The sequence below is a fragment of the Mus pahari genome, chromosome 9 (assembly GCF_900095145.1).
Source record: "Mus pahari chromosome 9, PAHARI_EIJ_v1.1, whole genome shotgun sequence".
Taxonomy (NCBI): Eukaryota; Metazoa; Chordata; class Mammalia; order Rodentia; family Muridae; genus Mus; species Mus pahari.
This window is the reverse complement of record NC_034598.1, coordinates 41749521-41765911: the sequence shown is the minus strand read 5'-3', so window position 1 is coordinate 41765911 and position 16391 is coordinate 41749521. Positions and strand designations below refer to the sequence as shown.

The 16391-nt window shown below is 51.3% G+C and overlaps 1 protein-coding gene across 5 annotated transcripts in view; it reads left to right on the top strand.

The window, feature by feature from the left end:
• The window catches only part of Col18a1 (collagen type XVIII alpha 1 chain), a 112924-nt gene that overhangs the window by 83149 nt on the left and 13384 nt on the right, over nucleotides 1-16391 (top strand). For all 5 annotated transcript variants that reach the window (XM_021204405.1, XM_021204403.2, XM_029542097.1 and 2 more), the window contains 23 exons: nucleotides 773-849; nucleotides 1124-1309; nucleotides 2497-2523; nucleotides 3302-3364; nucleotides 3454-3531; nucleotides 3742-3795; nucleotides 3953-4111; nucleotides 4573-4635; nucleotides 5766-5792; nucleotides 7420-7551; nucleotides 8023-8085; nucleotides 8860-8886; nucleotides 9978-10013; nucleotides 10348-10419; nucleotides 10677-10712; nucleotides 10947-11036; nucleotides 12005-12034; nucleotides 12141-12167; nucleotides 12489-12551; nucleotides 13489-13563; nucleotides 14455-14481; nucleotides 14681-14734; nucleotides 15085-15159. In XM_021204405.1, coding sequence (XP_021060064.1) covers nucleotides 773-849; nucleotides 1124-1309; nucleotides 2497-2523; nucleotides 3302-3364; nucleotides 3454-3531; nucleotides 3742-3795; nucleotides 3953-4111; nucleotides 4573-4635; nucleotides 5766-5792; nucleotides 7420-7551; nucleotides 8023-8085; nucleotides 8860-8886; nucleotides 9978-10013; nucleotides 10348-10419; nucleotides 10677-10712; nucleotides 10947-11036; nucleotides 12005-12034; nucleotides 12141-12167; nucleotides 12489-12551; nucleotides 13489-13563; nucleotides 14455-14481; nucleotides 14681-14734; nucleotides 15085-15159 — 1541 coding nt within the window. The remainder of the gene's footprint in view (nucleotides 1-772; nucleotides 850-1123; nucleotides 1310-2496; nucleotides 2524-3301; nucleotides 3365-3453; nucleotides 3532-3741; nucleotides 3796-3952; nucleotides 4112-4572; nucleotides 4636-5765; nucleotides 5793-7419; nucleotides 7552-8022; nucleotides 8086-8859; nucleotides 8887-9977; nucleotides 10014-10347; nucleotides 10420-10676; nucleotides 10713-10946; nucleotides 11037-12004; nucleotides 12035-12140; nucleotides 12168-12488; nucleotides 12552-13488; nucleotides 13564-14454; nucleotides 14482-14680; nucleotides 14735-15084; nucleotides 15160-16391) is intronic.

Here is a 16391-nt window from a genome sequence, read left to right as displayed (position 1 = left end):
GGGAAAGTTTAGCATGAGGATATAAAAAAAAAAAAAAAAAAAAAAAAAAAAGAATGACATGACGCCAACACAGCAGGAGATCCTGGGTTGGTGTCTTTGTGGTTTCTGTTCCTAGAGAAGAAGCCAGGGGAGAACTGGGTGTGGGTCACTTCTCAGGTCAAACTCCTTTATCAAGGCTGGGCTCCCTGAATGTGGCTGTCTTGTGAGGGTCAGTATTCAGGACAGAGGTCTCGACAAGTTCCACAAATGTCCAGGCAGTTCTGCAGAAGGGGAAATGATGTGGGTGTATGCCTGTGTGTGTGTGTGTGTGTGTGTGTGTGTGTGTGTGTGTGTGTGTGTGTAGGTGCCTTTATGTGTCAGAGGCACAGTGTGGATGATGGGGTCTCAGCAAGCCTCGGGGGCTCATCCCCCAGAATTTCTGCTGGTTTTCTGTTATTGCATGGTTGGCGGAAGAGGGTTTTGATGGTGGAGGGTTCAAACCAATCCAGGATTCTTCTCGGGGGTTTCAGTTGTCCCTGGGCTTGCTCTAAATGGCTGTGTGAGTCTGTGTTGACTCATTCTCCTCTCCTGTTGCCAGTGCTAGGTGGCCATTCCCCTTCACCTTTCCCGTGGCCCCTGCCCTCGGGGCTTTTGGTGGGTGGGAAGACAGGTGGCCATTCCCATAGCCTGGGTCCCCTGGGCTGTGGATGAGTGGGGAAACACAGCTTAGGAGTGAGGACTGAGAGCCTGGGGCTGTGGGAGGCTTGACCGGACCTTCTCTCCCTCTTCCCAGCTGAGACCCTTCCTGGCACAGATTCAAGTGGTGCATGGGATGAGGCTATCCAGAACCCCGGAGGTGGCTTGATAAAGGTGAGGCCACCTCCCTATGACCTTGTCACAGGGCACCCTGGGACTCACAGAGCCTTCCGTGCGTCTCACTGACTTAAAGTCCCCAGGCCCACATTTCCTCTTCCGGCCCGCTGCTCTGTGTTCTGCACACTCTGCCCTTGCAAATCTCCCTGCCTTGAACCCTCCCTCCATACCCCGCTGAAGTCCTTTCTTAGATTTAGTGCCCAGAAAATGTAACAGTGGTGCGAGGTGGATTGGTATGTACCTTGCAGCAGCCTGTGTCCTTTGTCCCTAGGGAGGCTTGAAAGGACAAAAGGGAGAACCAGGTGCTCAGGGTCCACCTGGCCCAGCTGGGCCCCAGGGTCCTGCCGGTCCAGTGGTCCAGAGCCCCAACTCACAACCTGTACCTGGAGCACAAGGACCCCCGGGACCTCAGGGGCCACCAGGGAAGGATGGCATTCCAGGAAGGGATGGTGAACCGGTAAGTACTGGCCTCTCCTTGAGATCTGAGTGGGGGCTGAGGTCTCTGACTGGGGCTGGTGGAAGAGTTGATTGGAAACAGAGGAATAACATCCTTGGATTGTGGGGCTCCATCATCCCTCCTGATGTGTATGGGAACTAGAAGGGGATTGGAACATTGGAGGCCAGGCATACCCAAGGCAGCCCTGGACCTAAGCTTCTTTGCAGAAATGCTATCTGTTGTGGGTCTGGGTCCCTCAGAGATTCACCATGACCATGAAAAATTTCAATAAGAAGAGACTTCATTAAATATTGATGCCAGATACTCATGACACTGGGACTGTAGAGGAGGGCCCTCCCTAGAGGTGTCATATAGTTATCGCAGTCCAAGGCTTATAAAGTCAAAACCCACAGGATTACATGGATTCTGTGCACTTGAAGGCAGAGTCTGATTTCTAACATATATATCTGCAGGTGTTCTAGTCATTGATTAGGGTAAGCAAGTTGGATTACAAAGGCAGAAATAGCAGTAAGCCTTTTTATGATCTATTATCTTACTAGAACAGCAAATTTTATAAGAATCGGTCATTTAAGAATAGTCGGGCTGGAGAGTCAGTGGTTAAGAGCACTGACTGCTCTTCCAAAGGTCCTGAGTTCAAGTGAGCAGATGGTGGCTCACAACCATCTGTAATAGGATCTGATGCCCTCTTCTGGGGTGTCTGAAGACCACTAGAGTGTACTCATACTCATAAAATGAATAAATAAATATTTAAAAAAAAATAAATGTATAGTCTTTAGTCTACCGGTACTGGCTGGCAATATACCTTTAATCCCAGCACTCGGGAGGCAGAGGCAGACATATCTGTGAGTTCCAGGCTAACGTGGTCTATTACAGAGCTAGTTTCAAAACATCCAGGGCTACACAAAGAAACCCTGTCTCAAACAAAACAAAACAAAACAAAAAGAATACTCTCCAACATCTAGGGGTCAGGAAGTGATCTGTTAGGGGCTTATGTATTAGAGGCATTTTTGCTTTCTAGATTCTCAAGCACTATGAGTCTAAACTTTAAATGCAGTGTTTGTCATTACGTTGTCCAGGTTCTCAGCTTTACACCACAGGGGCTCAGAGAGCGGGCGTTTCTGTGTCTAGTCTTAGTGAGTTGCAGCAGGACCATTTCCATTAATAAGGGCTTCTCTTTCATGTTACAGGGTGACCCTGGTGAAGACGGGAGGCCGGTACGTCTGCTTTTTCTCTGCTCCAGACATTGTATGGCATTTACCTAGGCTCCACGGGCCGTCTGCATACAGCACAGGGTGATGGTTTCCCAGAGAGGCCACAGAAAGGCGGCTTCACTTGGGCTGGACTTTACGTCTAACTACAGGAGGCCAAAGGGCATTTCCGTGCTCAGGAGAAACTTCTGAAACTGTGAGGTGGTGTTTCCAGATACTCAGAGGAGAGGAAGCACCACAGAGAGCCAGGAAGCCAGCATGCTGAGCAGATGGCGTCCTTCATGCTGCCAGAGTGGCCACGGGGAGCTCTTTGTACCTGACAGAAAGTTGTGCTGAGAAAGCACACGACCCACGCTCAGTCATAACTGCAGGTTTCCCTGAGCCCAGAGTGTCCATTGAGTTTGCACATAAGCATGTGCAAAACACACACACACACACACACACACACACACACACACACACACACATACACACAGTGGACTTACCAACCAAGTGGATGTCTTTGAAGATAGCACAGGCCACTGCACTGTGATAAGACACTCCATAGCCAGTGGTGTCCCTTTTTAAATCCTGGGTTCTTTTTTTTTGTTTTTTGTTTTTTTCCCCTCTGGTGTTCCTGGAGTAGCATGGCTCCTTCGGGCTTTTATCTGACCTCCATGGACTCTTGAATGTCTTGACTCCCATTGGCCACCTGCTCTGGAATGAGGAGCATTTGGGCTCAAGAGTCATTGCGCAAAGGGAAAAAGATGCTTCTCTCTGTCTAGCCCCTACCCTTGTCTTGTAGGGTGACACTGGACCTCAAGGCTTTCCAGGGACCCCAGGAGACGTGGGCCCTAAGGGTGAGAAGGTAAGTACGTGCAGTCAAGGGCATGGCCGCTTTCCTGTCTCAGCTCCTGCCTTGTGTTCTCAGTATGACAGATCTGTCTTATGTTCCAGGGAGATCCTGGTGTTGGGCCCCGAGGACCTCCAGGGCCTCCAGGGCCACCAGGACCCTCCTTCAGACAGGACAAGCTGGTAAGTTCCACCCTTGGCCTCCTCCATGCCAGGTTGCAGTACTCAACTTTAGGAACCGGTTCCTGATAGTGTTGGTCCAAGCGAATGGGCTCCCGCTATGTACTTGGAATGGTGACGTCCCCGTCCCACCTCCTATCTTAGGCATCTTTGGTTGGTTAGTGAACAGCTGGGTGGAGCTCCCAGGTACTCACGACTGTGTCCCCTCCTCAGACCTTCATTGACATGGAGGGATCCGGTTTCAGCGGAGACATAGAGAGCCTCAGAGTAAGTGGCTACACCCCACTGTCACTGGGCATGTGTAGAGTGTGATGTCTAAGATATTGCTGGGGACCCTTGGGGGTGGGACAAGACTAGCTGGGGATGTGATCATTGCCCAGCAGGGCCATGGACTCTATGATGTACTGTCTTCTCTCATGTCCAGGGCCCACGAGGCTTCCCTGGCCCTCCGGGGCCCCCTGGTGTCCCAGGACTCCCTGGTGAGCCAGGACGCTTTGGGGTCAATGGTTCCTATGCACCAGGACCTGCAGGCCTTCCTGGTGTACCTGGGAAGGAAGGACCCCCTGGTTTTCCGGGTCCCCCGGTAAGTTCTGCTGCTTTCCCTGCCCCAGAGCACCCTCTTGACTAGGAATATGGGGCGGTGTGGTCATGTGAGGTTTCTTGCTGGATCTACCTCAGGACTCCCATGCTCCTTCTCAGGGTGGAGGAAGATCACATTTTTGGTTATTCTAAGGATGGTAGACTACCCTGGGGTGGTTCTGGGGATGCTGACCCACTAGCTGACTCTGAGCCACACATTTAACTACCTCGGGACTGGGTGGATGCGAACCTTCCACCTTCTACCTTAGTTTCTCCAGCCAAACAGCAGCTCAGAAGAAAGAACCCACACAAAGGATCCCCGCCTTTTGGTGGTGTCTTCTGAGCCTTGCATGCACCTTGTGGGGGACCAGTTTATACCCTGGCTCCTAGGAAGTCTGGTTGCCACCTGTCACCTGCTCCTATGGATCCCACCCAGCCTATCTCATTGTTTCTCTGTTCCACCAGGGACCTCCAGGTCCTCCAGGCAAAGAGGGCCCACCAGGAGTGGCCGGCCAGAAAGGCAGTGTTGTAAGTCAGCTCCCACAAGTGGATGTCACTCAGCACACACCTGTAGTCGAAGGGTGGTGGCTACTGCATGCTTGGGGGTCTCTGGAGGGTGCCTGTCGTAGGGTGAGGCCATGGACATAACCTGTGTCCTCAATTTAGGAAGATTCTTGGTATTGGGGCCAGCAGAGTTCAGCTTAAAGTCAGTGTCTCCAGATGTGTTTCTTTTTCTTTTTCTTTTTTTTTTTTTTGGTTTTTCGAGACAGGGTTTCTCTGTATAGCTGTCCTGGAACTCACTTTGTAGACCAGGCTGGCCTCGAACTCAGAAATCTGCCTGCCTCTGCCTCCCGAGTGCTGGGATTAAAGGTGTGCGCTACCACGCCCGGCTCCAGATGTGTTTCTTCCCACTGTAGAAGGACTAGCGGCTTAGGAGTCAGCGCTTCATTGGATTAGGAAGGGGTACTTCAAAGGCAGGCCAGCCTCTGCTAACTGTGATGTACAGTGGTCTCATACTGCTGAGGGAGGGAGGCCAGTCGTGAGGAGATGGAGGGCAGCTCCCAGCACTTCCAGGGATTTGAAGACCCCACCCCACCCTACCGGTGTTGTGTGGTTGAAGGTCCTTTTAAATCAATTAATCTAGACCTCCCAAATGCTGCGACCCTTTATCACAGTTCCATAGGGTGTGGTAACCCCAACCATAAAGTTACTGTTGTTACTTCACCACTGTAATTTTGCTACTATTATGGATCAGAATGTAAACATCTATGTTTTCCCGATGATCTTTGGCCACCCCCACGAAAGGATCATTTGAGCCCACGGATTGAGAGCCAGCTGCTGTTTCCAATGAACTATGCACAGTTTGTCTGTTTTCAGCTAAGCCTAAAGGGCTCAGTGGTCAGGAGGTTCTGAGAGGTTCCTGGGGATGGTGTGCCTTGTGCTTTGGTGGCTCCGCTCCTGCTGAGCTCCCCAGGGGTTCCATCCCTGAAAAGGGAGGAGGGCAGGAACAGGCCCAGAAACCACTAGAATCAGGGTAATAGTATATTATGTATACTATTAGTCTGATACATTGTATACTATGGGTAGTAGGTCTGACTTTCTCTAATTGCTACACACCTGTCTGATTTTTATTGTAATCCTGTTCTTTTCCCTCCTAGGGTGATGTGGGCATCCCAGGACCCAAGGTATGTCCAAGCCAGTTTTCTTTCTCGTAGGGCGGGGCTACCTGCTTGGTGAACGTATTCCAGCAGGATGCAGGGGTATTCTAGTCAGCAGAAGTAGTTTTTGATGTTGACTGTGACACCAGCCCTACTGGTGTATGTGTGTGTGTGTGTGTGTGTGTGTGTGTGTGTGTGTGTGTGTGTGATTCTACTCGGTTCTATTCTGCTAATGCAGTGGAATCAGGGGTGTCATGTTTGGAGATAAGCTCCCAGTGGGCAGTTATAAGGGAAGGCTCCCTGGGAACTCCTGGGGGGGTACCTCAGTCAAGTACCTCAGGACCAGAGCTGCCCTATTCAACATAGTGCCCCTGTGGTACTCCCAGAGTCCTTACCCATGGCTGTACAGGGAATGCCATACTGGTCCTCTTGTGTTCTGATAGGCATCCTGGCTCGCACTCAGCGAGCTGGGATGGTAGGAAAATCCAATGGGGAGAAGAGAATGTGGGCATCAGAGGGTAGACAAACATGTCAGAGGGAGATGAAAGAGAGATGGGCTGATTGGGCCGAGTGTGCAAATGGGCACACACACTTCTTTCTTTATACCATATGAGTTTATCTTCCCTGACACTGGTGTCTGCCCTCTGGTGTTCTGGTCTGTCCGTGTGTAGATACATGCACTTGTGTCTACACACACAGAGGGTCTTGAAGGATAAATAAGACAAGCGTTTTACTGAGGTTAAAGTGGGTGGTTAAAGAGCCGACAGCTGTACTAGGTACACCATTGGAACTGAATAGCTACCTCTGCAGCTGGAGATCCCACACCCACTTGGATGCTTACATCCTTGTTACACACAAAGGAACTTGTTAGTAGAGGTAGCAGTTCATGTAGCCCAGGCTAGCTTTGAATTCAGCTAGACCTTTTATAGGAAAGTGGGTGTCTAGCTTGGCTCAGGGCATTTCTCCTACTGTTTGGTTCATCAAGGTGAATTGGCACCAGCAGGGTCCCTGGGGCATACTGGCCCACCAGGTCCATCTTCAGGGCTGACTTGCTTGGATCAGAGCCTTCTGGAGTCGGGCCTTGCTGCCTGACCTCCAAGTGTCCCTGCCTCCGTCTGCTTTCTTGATCTGGTTCTTGGAACTCCTCGACAAGCCCTATACATGCCTGCTTGCTTCTGCTCCTCACATTCTTCAGACTCACAAAGTCATAATCACACCTGTGACTCTGTTCCCCAAGTCACTTTGTGGCTACAGGGTCCCATGCAGACCAACCCTGAGGCTTTTTCTCCCTCTTCCTTCCAATGGCCTGTCTGTCTTCCTTTCCTACTTCTTGCTATCCCTGTCCCTGTCCCCACTGTCAGGCAGCCAGGACCCAAGGTGACAGGCTGTGGTGTATGGCTGCTTTTGTGAATCTTGGGTTATGGTCAAAGCCACATTGTCAGGCTTGTGTGCCTGTGAATGTCACTTGGCCCTATTGTTTTAAGTCAGGGGTTTGTTGGTATGCCCTTGTGGAATGTGATTTTTTTTTTTTTTTATCTGCATCTTTAGATTTTTGACAAGTGTTGTAAATAAGTACATGTTCATTGTTGTTGCCTGTAGTTTTTTGCTCAAGCCCAGAGCCAAGACGGGTGACCTTGTCCTTCTGTGTGTGCAGGGGAGCAAAGGTGACCTAGGACCCATAGGTATGCCTGGCAAGTCTGGCTTGGCTGGATCCCCTGGGCCAGTTGGACCCCCAGGACCTCCAGGACCTCCAGGGCCACCAGGACCAGGATTTGCTGCTGGATTCGTGAGTCTGGGTTACTGTTGGCTCCCAGGAAGCTCACAGCTCTCTAGGCAGGGCCCAGCTCTGTGGGGTTCTTCTGTCACTGTCTTTGGGCCCCCACTTCTGAGCCCCGAATGGCTGGTTGGGTTGACCCAGTGCTGGCTTGGCCTCAATGTACTCAGATTGGGCACAGACATTATGCTCAATGTCTGTGACTGCTGTTCCTAGCCCCTCCATACTTCCATACTTAGATGCTAAAAACCTGCTTATGTACCCAGGTACACTGTTCTCTTGCATGCACACACACACACACACACACATACACACCCCCAAGCTCTGTCAACCATCCATGTCTCCCCACATAATCCAAGCTCTGTCAACTATCCACAGATCTTCCGCCCCCTCCTTCCTCTCCCCCGCCATCTTCCTGGCCTCAGGGACAGCTCCTTCTTCATAAGGGTCAGAGATTAAACATCCCTTTTATGTTCCCTTCAGGATGACATGGAAGGCTCTGGAATGCCCCTCTGGACAAGTGCCCGAAGCTCCGATGGGCTGCAGGTATTACCCATGAGCCAGGTCAGGGGTGACCTTGGTGCAGCCGCATGTAGGGCAAGGAGTTCCCAGCAGCTCTGGGATGTGAACCACGGTACCCCCCACCCAGAAAGACCCGATTCCAAACTGTCCCCAGTAAGGGAGAGAGGGTGTCAGACAGATAGGCCTTTCCCTATCTGATTCGCTCCATGCCGGCCGTTTGAGAGAATGACAAGCTATTTGGCCAGAGTAACTGGAGTTAATGGGTCATGGGGTAGGGGACTCCTGGTTCACTGTTGACCTATGTATAGTTTGGATTAGGTCAGCAAAGAAGAGCTCAAGTCCGGAAGTGGTGGGGACATCAAGGTACTCGTTTGCAGGCATGCACACACTCAGTGGCCCTGTTCAGGTCACCACTCCTCCCTGAGGCTGCTGCCCTTTCCCGAGGAGCCACAGTATGCCTTGGCCTTGGAGGACACCAGGGTGACTTCCAGTTTCCAGGGCTACTACTGTTGTAATAATAGCTTAAAGTAATTATTGTTGCCGTTGCTATTCTTTGTAACTTCATATATATACTTTTATTGTAAATCAAATTCAAATGTGGGCCTTGTCTTAAGAACAACAGAAAGAATCCCCTTGTATCTTTCAGCTGGATACTTTGTTACCAAAGTTCAGTTGCCCCTGGAGATAGCTTTTGCCCGGCTGAGAGCTTTTGTGTACTGGAGGTTAGGAAAGGGCTAATCTGCGGAGGACTGAAAAAGTGCATCTGATCACTAACATTTGTTTCCTGTACTCTGACAGGGACCTCCAGGGTCGCCGGGACTCAAGGTGAGTTGGGGAGGCCTCTTTGGGAGATTTGCCTAGCCCATGACTACTTTGGGACGTCAGCATGGAAGTTTATTTATAAAATATAGGCGATGGCTTCATAGAAAACTAACCACATGCCCCTTCCCGTGCATTGAGCGTTAGTGGGGTCGTACCCTACCTTTCTAAAACCCCCACGAATTGAGATTCCTGGCTTCATACATGTGAAGCATGATAGAATTTTGAAGAGCTCAGGGATTCCCCCCCCCCCCCGCCGCCATGTTCTCAGCTTCTGGGACAGTAGGGTGGGTGGTATGTCCTACAAGATCTGAGAATTTGGTTCTCAGCTTCCCATGTCATCCTTGGGGGCAGCAGCCCACAGACTTGTCCCCATAGCCCTTCCCTTCCCTTAGGTTTGAGTCAGGCTCTCCAGTGCAGGGGTAAGGGTGGAGAACACCAGAATAGTCCCCACCAGGGGGTCCCAACTGGCCTTTGCTGTTGCTTGGACTCCTAGAAGTGTGTGTGTGTGTGTGTGTGTGTGTGTGTGTGTGTGTGTGTGTTTTACAAAACATGGGATGGGCATTTCAGATGGGCCTGTACTGGACTGTTCTTTTTTTTTTTTTTAAAGATTTATTTATTTATTATATGTAAGTACACTGTAGCTGTCTTCAGACACTCCAGAAGAGGGCGTCAGATCTTGTTACGGATGGTTATGAGCCACCATGTGGTTGCTGGGATTTGAACTCCGGACCTTTGGACGAGCAGTCGGGTGCTCTTACCCACTGAGCCATCTCACCAGCCCCCTGTTCTTTTTTTTTTTTTTAATGTTAAGACTTTACTTCAGAGACCTTGTTTCTCATAGTGGAGATGATAAGACCTGCCTCCTGTTTTTACGAGATTCAGAACTATCCAGCTGCCATGATGCTGGGATGTATTTCGTACCTTTCACCAACATGGGCCTGAAGATCCCAGCTTAATCACTCAGGATTCTAGACCCTCGGGAGAGCTCGAGTGCTAGGGCTGAGAGTCCTGAATGACTAACAGAGGACAATATATCTGGGTTTGAGGGTGGGCCAGCTGATACTCCAAGTTTATGGAACCCTTTGTCTACTTAGGGGGATCCTGGAGTGGCAGGCATACCGGGAGCCAAGGTAGGTACTTCACCTAGGGTTGGGACACTGTCCGCTGGGGATAGGGAGGGGCCTGAAGAAACAGATATCAAAACCCATAGGCCATACCCTCAATGAGTCCTTGTCATAGGGCATACCCAAAGACCCCTGCACCAATTTAGGGGGAGATCCCTCCCCCTTCCCTGTTACCTTCTTCCTCATCGCTCAAGGGAAAGCTGTGTTACCCTCCAGGGCTTGAACCAGAAGAAACCTAGGTGATGGTTATGCCCATCCATGGGTGCTGTGGCCTCCTCTCTAGGAGCCTCTGCTGCCTGGCTGTAGGGCTGACTCTGGATCTTCCATTTGTCTGTCCCAGGGAGAAGTTGGAGCAGACGGACCCCAGGGCATCCCTGGTCCCCCAGGAAGAGAAGGTGCAGCTGGACCCCCGGTGAGTAAGGGGGCATAAAAAAGAAGCCCTCAGGAAGAGAACTGGCATCCATGGTGGCCCTTGGGGTATCCTGGGTCTGTGTGCCCCACCTGCTACACTGTGCCTTGGGGAGCCAAGTCTGGTCAGCGATTTGGGTGCCTATCTCTAGTCTCCAAGGCTCTGGGAAACACAGAGTCCCTGTCTGCATTGGAAACCAGACTCAGGTAGGCTGGTCCTTGAAGGTTCTGCCTGTAATGACTCATTTCCTATCTCTGCAGGGGCCAAAGGGAGAGAAAGGGATGCTGGGAGAAAAGGTAAGTATCTGTTAGCCACAGCTACACAGTGGACAAAGAGCTGAGCTGCCCAGACCTCAGGGTGGGGAAATCCCATCATGCCCCAGCCCCAGGCCCAAACCACCTGGCTGCCCATATGATATCAGAGTTAAGCAGAGGCCCCTAAGTCAGCAGGGATAGCTCTCAGCTTCTCCCTACAGACCTAGGGTCCTGGCCAGTAACTGAAATGTTCACCTCGCTGCCATTCTCTTCCAGGGAAACCCAGGAAAAGATGGAGTGGGCCGGCCGGGCCTCCCTGGCCCTCCAGGACCTCCAGGACCTGTGATCTATGTGTCACCTGAGGATGTAAGTACACTGGAGTGCTGCAGGGGCTCATCCCTCGGTCTAGGCACTGCCTGAAGATGGTCCAACTGTCTCATCAAAAGGACACGAGAGGCCCTGGCGTCTCAGGAAAAAGCTGTGTTGGCTACAGGTCCTCTCCTTGCCAAAGTGTCTAGGCCTTCTTGGCTGTAAAGGCTACCATTGCCCCTTTGTGGTGGCTGAAGCAACATATTCAAAGGGCCTGGCCCCAGAGAAAATGGGTTCCTCACAGCCCCACCACAGAACCCAGAAGCCAAGCTGCTGCTCAAGCTCACTCCTCTTCAGGGAGAAGCCTGGGTAGGAGATGCAGGGTCCAGGGGAGCGGCTTCCTAAGGACAGAACCACTAACTAGGCCCAAGTCCCAGCTGTAGATGTCACCTGCGATCCCCGCTGGTTACTTCACCTTCTGGAGTCTCTGTTCCCTCGCTTCTGACATGGGCACAATCTAGTCCTGGGAGCAAGGCTGTGAGTGGTCACAAGAGAGCCTGGCCCAGGCCTCATGCTTCCAGAAGTAATCCAGACACCACAGAAGGTGGCGATGCAGTGAGGGGGGGCTGGGACAGGGTCAAGGTCAAGGGCTCTGGGACCAGGGTAGATCAAAAGCTGCAGCTCTTTGACATTGGCATGACAGTAAGGCACAGGGGAAGGGCTCCAGTAGATGGCGCTGCCTCCACAGGATGAACCAGACCATATGCAGCAGGATCTGTATGTAACAAGACTGGAGAGCGACCCCAAGCTAGGAAGGGGAACTCCCCACAAAATGGGTCAGCTGTTAGCTGGGCACCTGCAGAGAGAACCCAGGCATACCGCTAAAAATAACAGTTTTCTTCTAATTTCCACTTTGGGGTAGCTTTGCTGAGCTTGGGGCTAATGTGGCACCAGGTGACTTTCAACTCAAAGGCACCTTTCTTTTCTTCCCCTCTACTTTGTATTTCCTGGTAACTCGGGGACAGAGAGCTATAGTGAGCACGCCAGGACCAGAGGTGAGTGCCATCTTGCTTGTAAGTTCACAGAGGGTCCAGGGGGCTGGGTGAGAACACCAGGGAGAGCAGTGTGTCCCCAAAACTCATGGTGCCCTTCTTTCCACAGGGCAAGCCAGGGTACGCAGGCTTTCCCGTAAGTAGCTTTGTTTCCGAGGTCCACGCTTGTCCAGGACACCCTGACACTGGGGGTGGGGGTGGGCTATGCTATTGTTGTACACAGGACAGCAATGTAAGTTTGGGTGGGGACAGTCACTGTCCTTGAGGACATGATGCTATCAGGAAGATAATAAGGTCTGGAAGATGTAGCATAGTGTCCTTGTCACCTGTAATTGTTCAGGACTCTGAAGGGCTGGCATATGACCAGGGAGCAAACACAGAGCAAGGGATATGGGAGTTACAGGGACTAAGGATCATTGGGTCATGGATCCTCATTCCAATCTGGTCGTCACTACAGGGACCTGCTGGACCGAAGGGTGACCTGGGTTCCAAAGGCGAGCAGGGAATTCCGGGGCCCAAGGTAAGGGGCTGGGGTGCCTTCTGCTCATTTCTCAGGAACCAGGGTACAGCCTTATTGTTGCCCTGTTGCAGGATTTTCCCTGTCCAATTACATTAGTGCAGAGCAGGTCTGTGATTGGATGGGGAAAAGGGGTTGGGGCTATTAGTTGCAGGGAGACGGATCATCCCAGAGGGTTAGGGAGAAGAACCAAGATGGCTTCGGAGGTGTACCTATCTGTTTGGCATTTATCAGCCACAAGTAGCGCTATGATTTTACAAGGTTAGAAATAATTGGGTTCAAGCTTTTATTATTATCAATTGGCTCTGAAATTATTGTACTGGCATCTTGTAAATTATGATATTCTTTTTTGTTTTTGTTTTTGTTTTTTTTCGAGACAGGGTTTCTCTGTGTAGCCCTGGCTGTCCTGGAACTCACTTTGTAGACCAGCCTGGCCTCGAACTCAGAAATCCGCCTGCCTCTGCCTCCCGAGTGCTGGGATTAAAGGCATGCGCCACCACGCCCGGCTGTGATATTCTTGATACATAAATGTGATTGGTTAATTAAGCTTTAAGAGTTTTGATTTACTTGGTTACTGGAATGTGGGACTGCCAATTACAGGGGATTATAGCAGAGAGGGGACAAGTGGCTCTTGGGACAAGCAAGCCAGATGCTGCGGGGGCTAGCCTAGGAGAGTTGACAGATCCATTTTTTAATATTTCCTGCAACACTGCACAGACCTGCTACAGGCAAGATATTTCATCTTAGCTACTCAGATGACGGCCCCTGGGGCAGGCTGGGCTCTGAAGGTACTAGGATATCCCATTTCTGTTACTCTATCTCAGAGCGCTCTGGTCAAACTCCCCATAGTAGGCCAAGACCCCCTTGCTGCTTTTGTTGTGTGGGTATCTGAAGACCAATGGCTGAGCCCTGACCTGACCTTCCTGCCTTGCCATTCCAGGGTGAGAAGGGAGAGCCAGGCACTATCTTTAGCCCTGATGGCAGAGCCCTGGGCCACGCCCAGAAGGGAGCCAAGGTGAGAATGAGTTCGGGGTTCCATAATACTATGAAGACAGCATGAGTGTGTGTGTGGGGGGGGAGGCGGTACTCTGATAGAGAGGCAAGATGATGACACACTCAGACCTCTTCTGAACGGGGTTCCCAGCTTTCCATAGCCCAAATCTGTCCTTCCTTTGTCCCTTGGAACCATTTTGGGTATGCTCTGACAGCTCCCAAACCTGCCAGTGATTGCATTATCCCTTGGTACTACTGTTGGCTGATGTCACCTATAGGAAGGTTAGTGATACTGATCACGGTCCAGTGTGCTCCGTCTTCTGCCGGGCCTTTTTCTATGGAAGTTAGAGGGGACCAAGGCCCATGGCAGGCAGGTATCCATCTACCCTGGGTAACAGATATCTAGACCTCCCACTTCCTATGGACCTGAATCTGTAGGAAGCTGAGCACAAGACTGTGCTTGGCTGGCTAGAACTTGCTCCTCATACTGCCTTTGGGGGTTCCCACCCCTGCAGGCCTTCCAAGAAAGCACAGGGGGAAGGGCCTTGGAAAGCCTTGGTGCCTCTGAGGAGCAGATTCTCACTGGCCTACAGTGTTGTTAGAAGGTGATCTAATAACACTAGATTCCCCAGGCCCGGAGAACCCTCTGCTCTCCAAGGCTCTAGAGCTGCATAACACCTGGGTGGCCTTAGCTAGATGCTTTGGAAGTTGAACCCACATTCAGGGACTTAGGGACCATTCATGTGCCTTAAGCTGGACCTAGTCCCTAATGCTAGTGTCTACCTGTCCTGCTGGCATGGTTATCCGCCTCGGTTGCCAGCCTAGCACATCCACATGGGTGCAGCAAGGACTCTGGGAGGCAGTGGGCAAGGTGAGCCATAGCTGCCTAACTTACCTCTGATTCTCTGTTCAGGGAGAGCCAGGCTTTCGAGGACCCCCGGTGAGTAGTGCTTTTGTTACACTGAGATCACAGCCCAGGGTTTGTATCAACTGTAGCATTGGAAAACATGGGGTGGGTTGCACCAGATGGCAACAGGCAGTTCCTCAAAGGTGGCTGTCCTGGTCCTTTCCTGGGGTGGCCCCTCCCTCCTCACTAGGTGGCTCCGCCCACCCCTCGACTCATTGCTTTTTCTCTGTAGGGTCCTTATGGACGACCTGGGCACAAGGGTGAAATTGGCTTCCCTGGACGGCCGGTGAGGATTTGGTGGCCTTACAAGTGGGACCTGGTCGGGGGAGGACATCTGGGGCTACGGAGGGCTGGGCTTTCCCGTCCCTCTGAGACAGCTATCATACCTTTGTGTCCAATGTCTTAACATGTGTCAGAGATGTACTTGGCTAAGAGAACACCTCATCTGACACCCGATAGGCCCAGGGCATCGAGGGGGCTCTGACCTGGGTCCTTGTAGTCAGTGTCCTGCCTCTCCTAGCTCCTGGGCAGGAGCTAGACTGGGGCTGGACTGTGAGTGCTTGACCATGGGAAGGATGGGGGTGTGCACAGGCTGTGTCCAGTGTCCAAGAAGCTCTGCTACTCTATCCTGCCCAGGGTCGACCCGGAACGAATGGCTTAAAGGGAGAGAAAGGGGAGCCTGGCGATGCCAGCCTTGGGTTCAGCATGAGGGTAAGTGTCCTGTAATGGTGAATGGGTGGCGGCTTGGAACACCAGGGACCAAGTCTGGCTACTGAGGCCCCCAGCAGCTCATCTGCTGAGCTGTTTCAGGAATCTGGTGATGTAATCAGACATGTTGGTCCCGACAGGCACACTTTGCATAAATACTATGTGGGTACGTTCACAACTACACATGTACAAACATATCTGCTGTACCAGAAGAGAGATGCCAGGAAGTGGTGGCATACACCTTTAATCCCAGCACTTGGGAGACAGAGGCAGACAGATTTCTGAGTTCGGAGCCAGCCTGGTCTACAGAGTGAGTTCCAGGACAGCCAGGGCTACACAGAGAAACCCTGTCTCAAAAAAAAAAAAAAAAAAAAAAAAAAGAGTAGAAGAGGAGGAGGAGGATGAAGAGAGGAGGAGGTGAACCATGGGATGGGACCTTACGACATCCCTTCTCTGGATCCATCAACATAGCTTTTTAGCTTTTAAAACATCTGCTGCCTTAGGGATTTAAGGATTTTTTTGTTTCATGGCATGTCTTGCCTTTCTACTGGATGCAGCCACCCAGAGACTCAGGGACTTCCCCAGTGTGATTGCGTCCAGCCTGCGGCTCCTGCCTCCCGCCTGCTTTGCCCAGAGCAGAGATGGTCGTGGAAACCCAGATATAAGTACTTCAGAGAGTTTGCACTCCTGATAGGTCATTACTGCTCTGGGTTTCTTGTCAGCTCTCTTCTCTATGGTCTGATGCCTACAACACCATGCAAAAATCGAGAGCAAACTGCAGTTTGCAGAGCTGCAGGACCATACTGTCACAGACCAGTCACGCCCATCCCAATGCAAAAGACTGCCTCTTGGATTTTATCCTCAGTTATGACTTTTTTTAAAGATTTATTTATTTTATGTATGTATGTACACTGTAGCTGTCTTCAGACACACCAGAAGAGGACATCAGATCCCATTACAGATGGCTGTGGCCCACCATGTGGTTACTGGGAATTGAACTCAGGACCTCTGCAAGAGCAGCTGGTGCTCTTAATCACTGAGCCATCTCTCCAGCCCATCAGTTATGTTTTTTGTTTGTTTGTTTGTTTGTTTGAGACAGGGTTTCTCTGTATAGCCCTGGCTGTCCTGGAACTCACTTTGTAGACCAGGCTGGCCTCGGACTTAGAAATCCGCCTGCCTCTGCCTCCCAAGTGCTGGGATTAAAGGCGTGCCAGGCCACCACCGCCTGGCAGTTA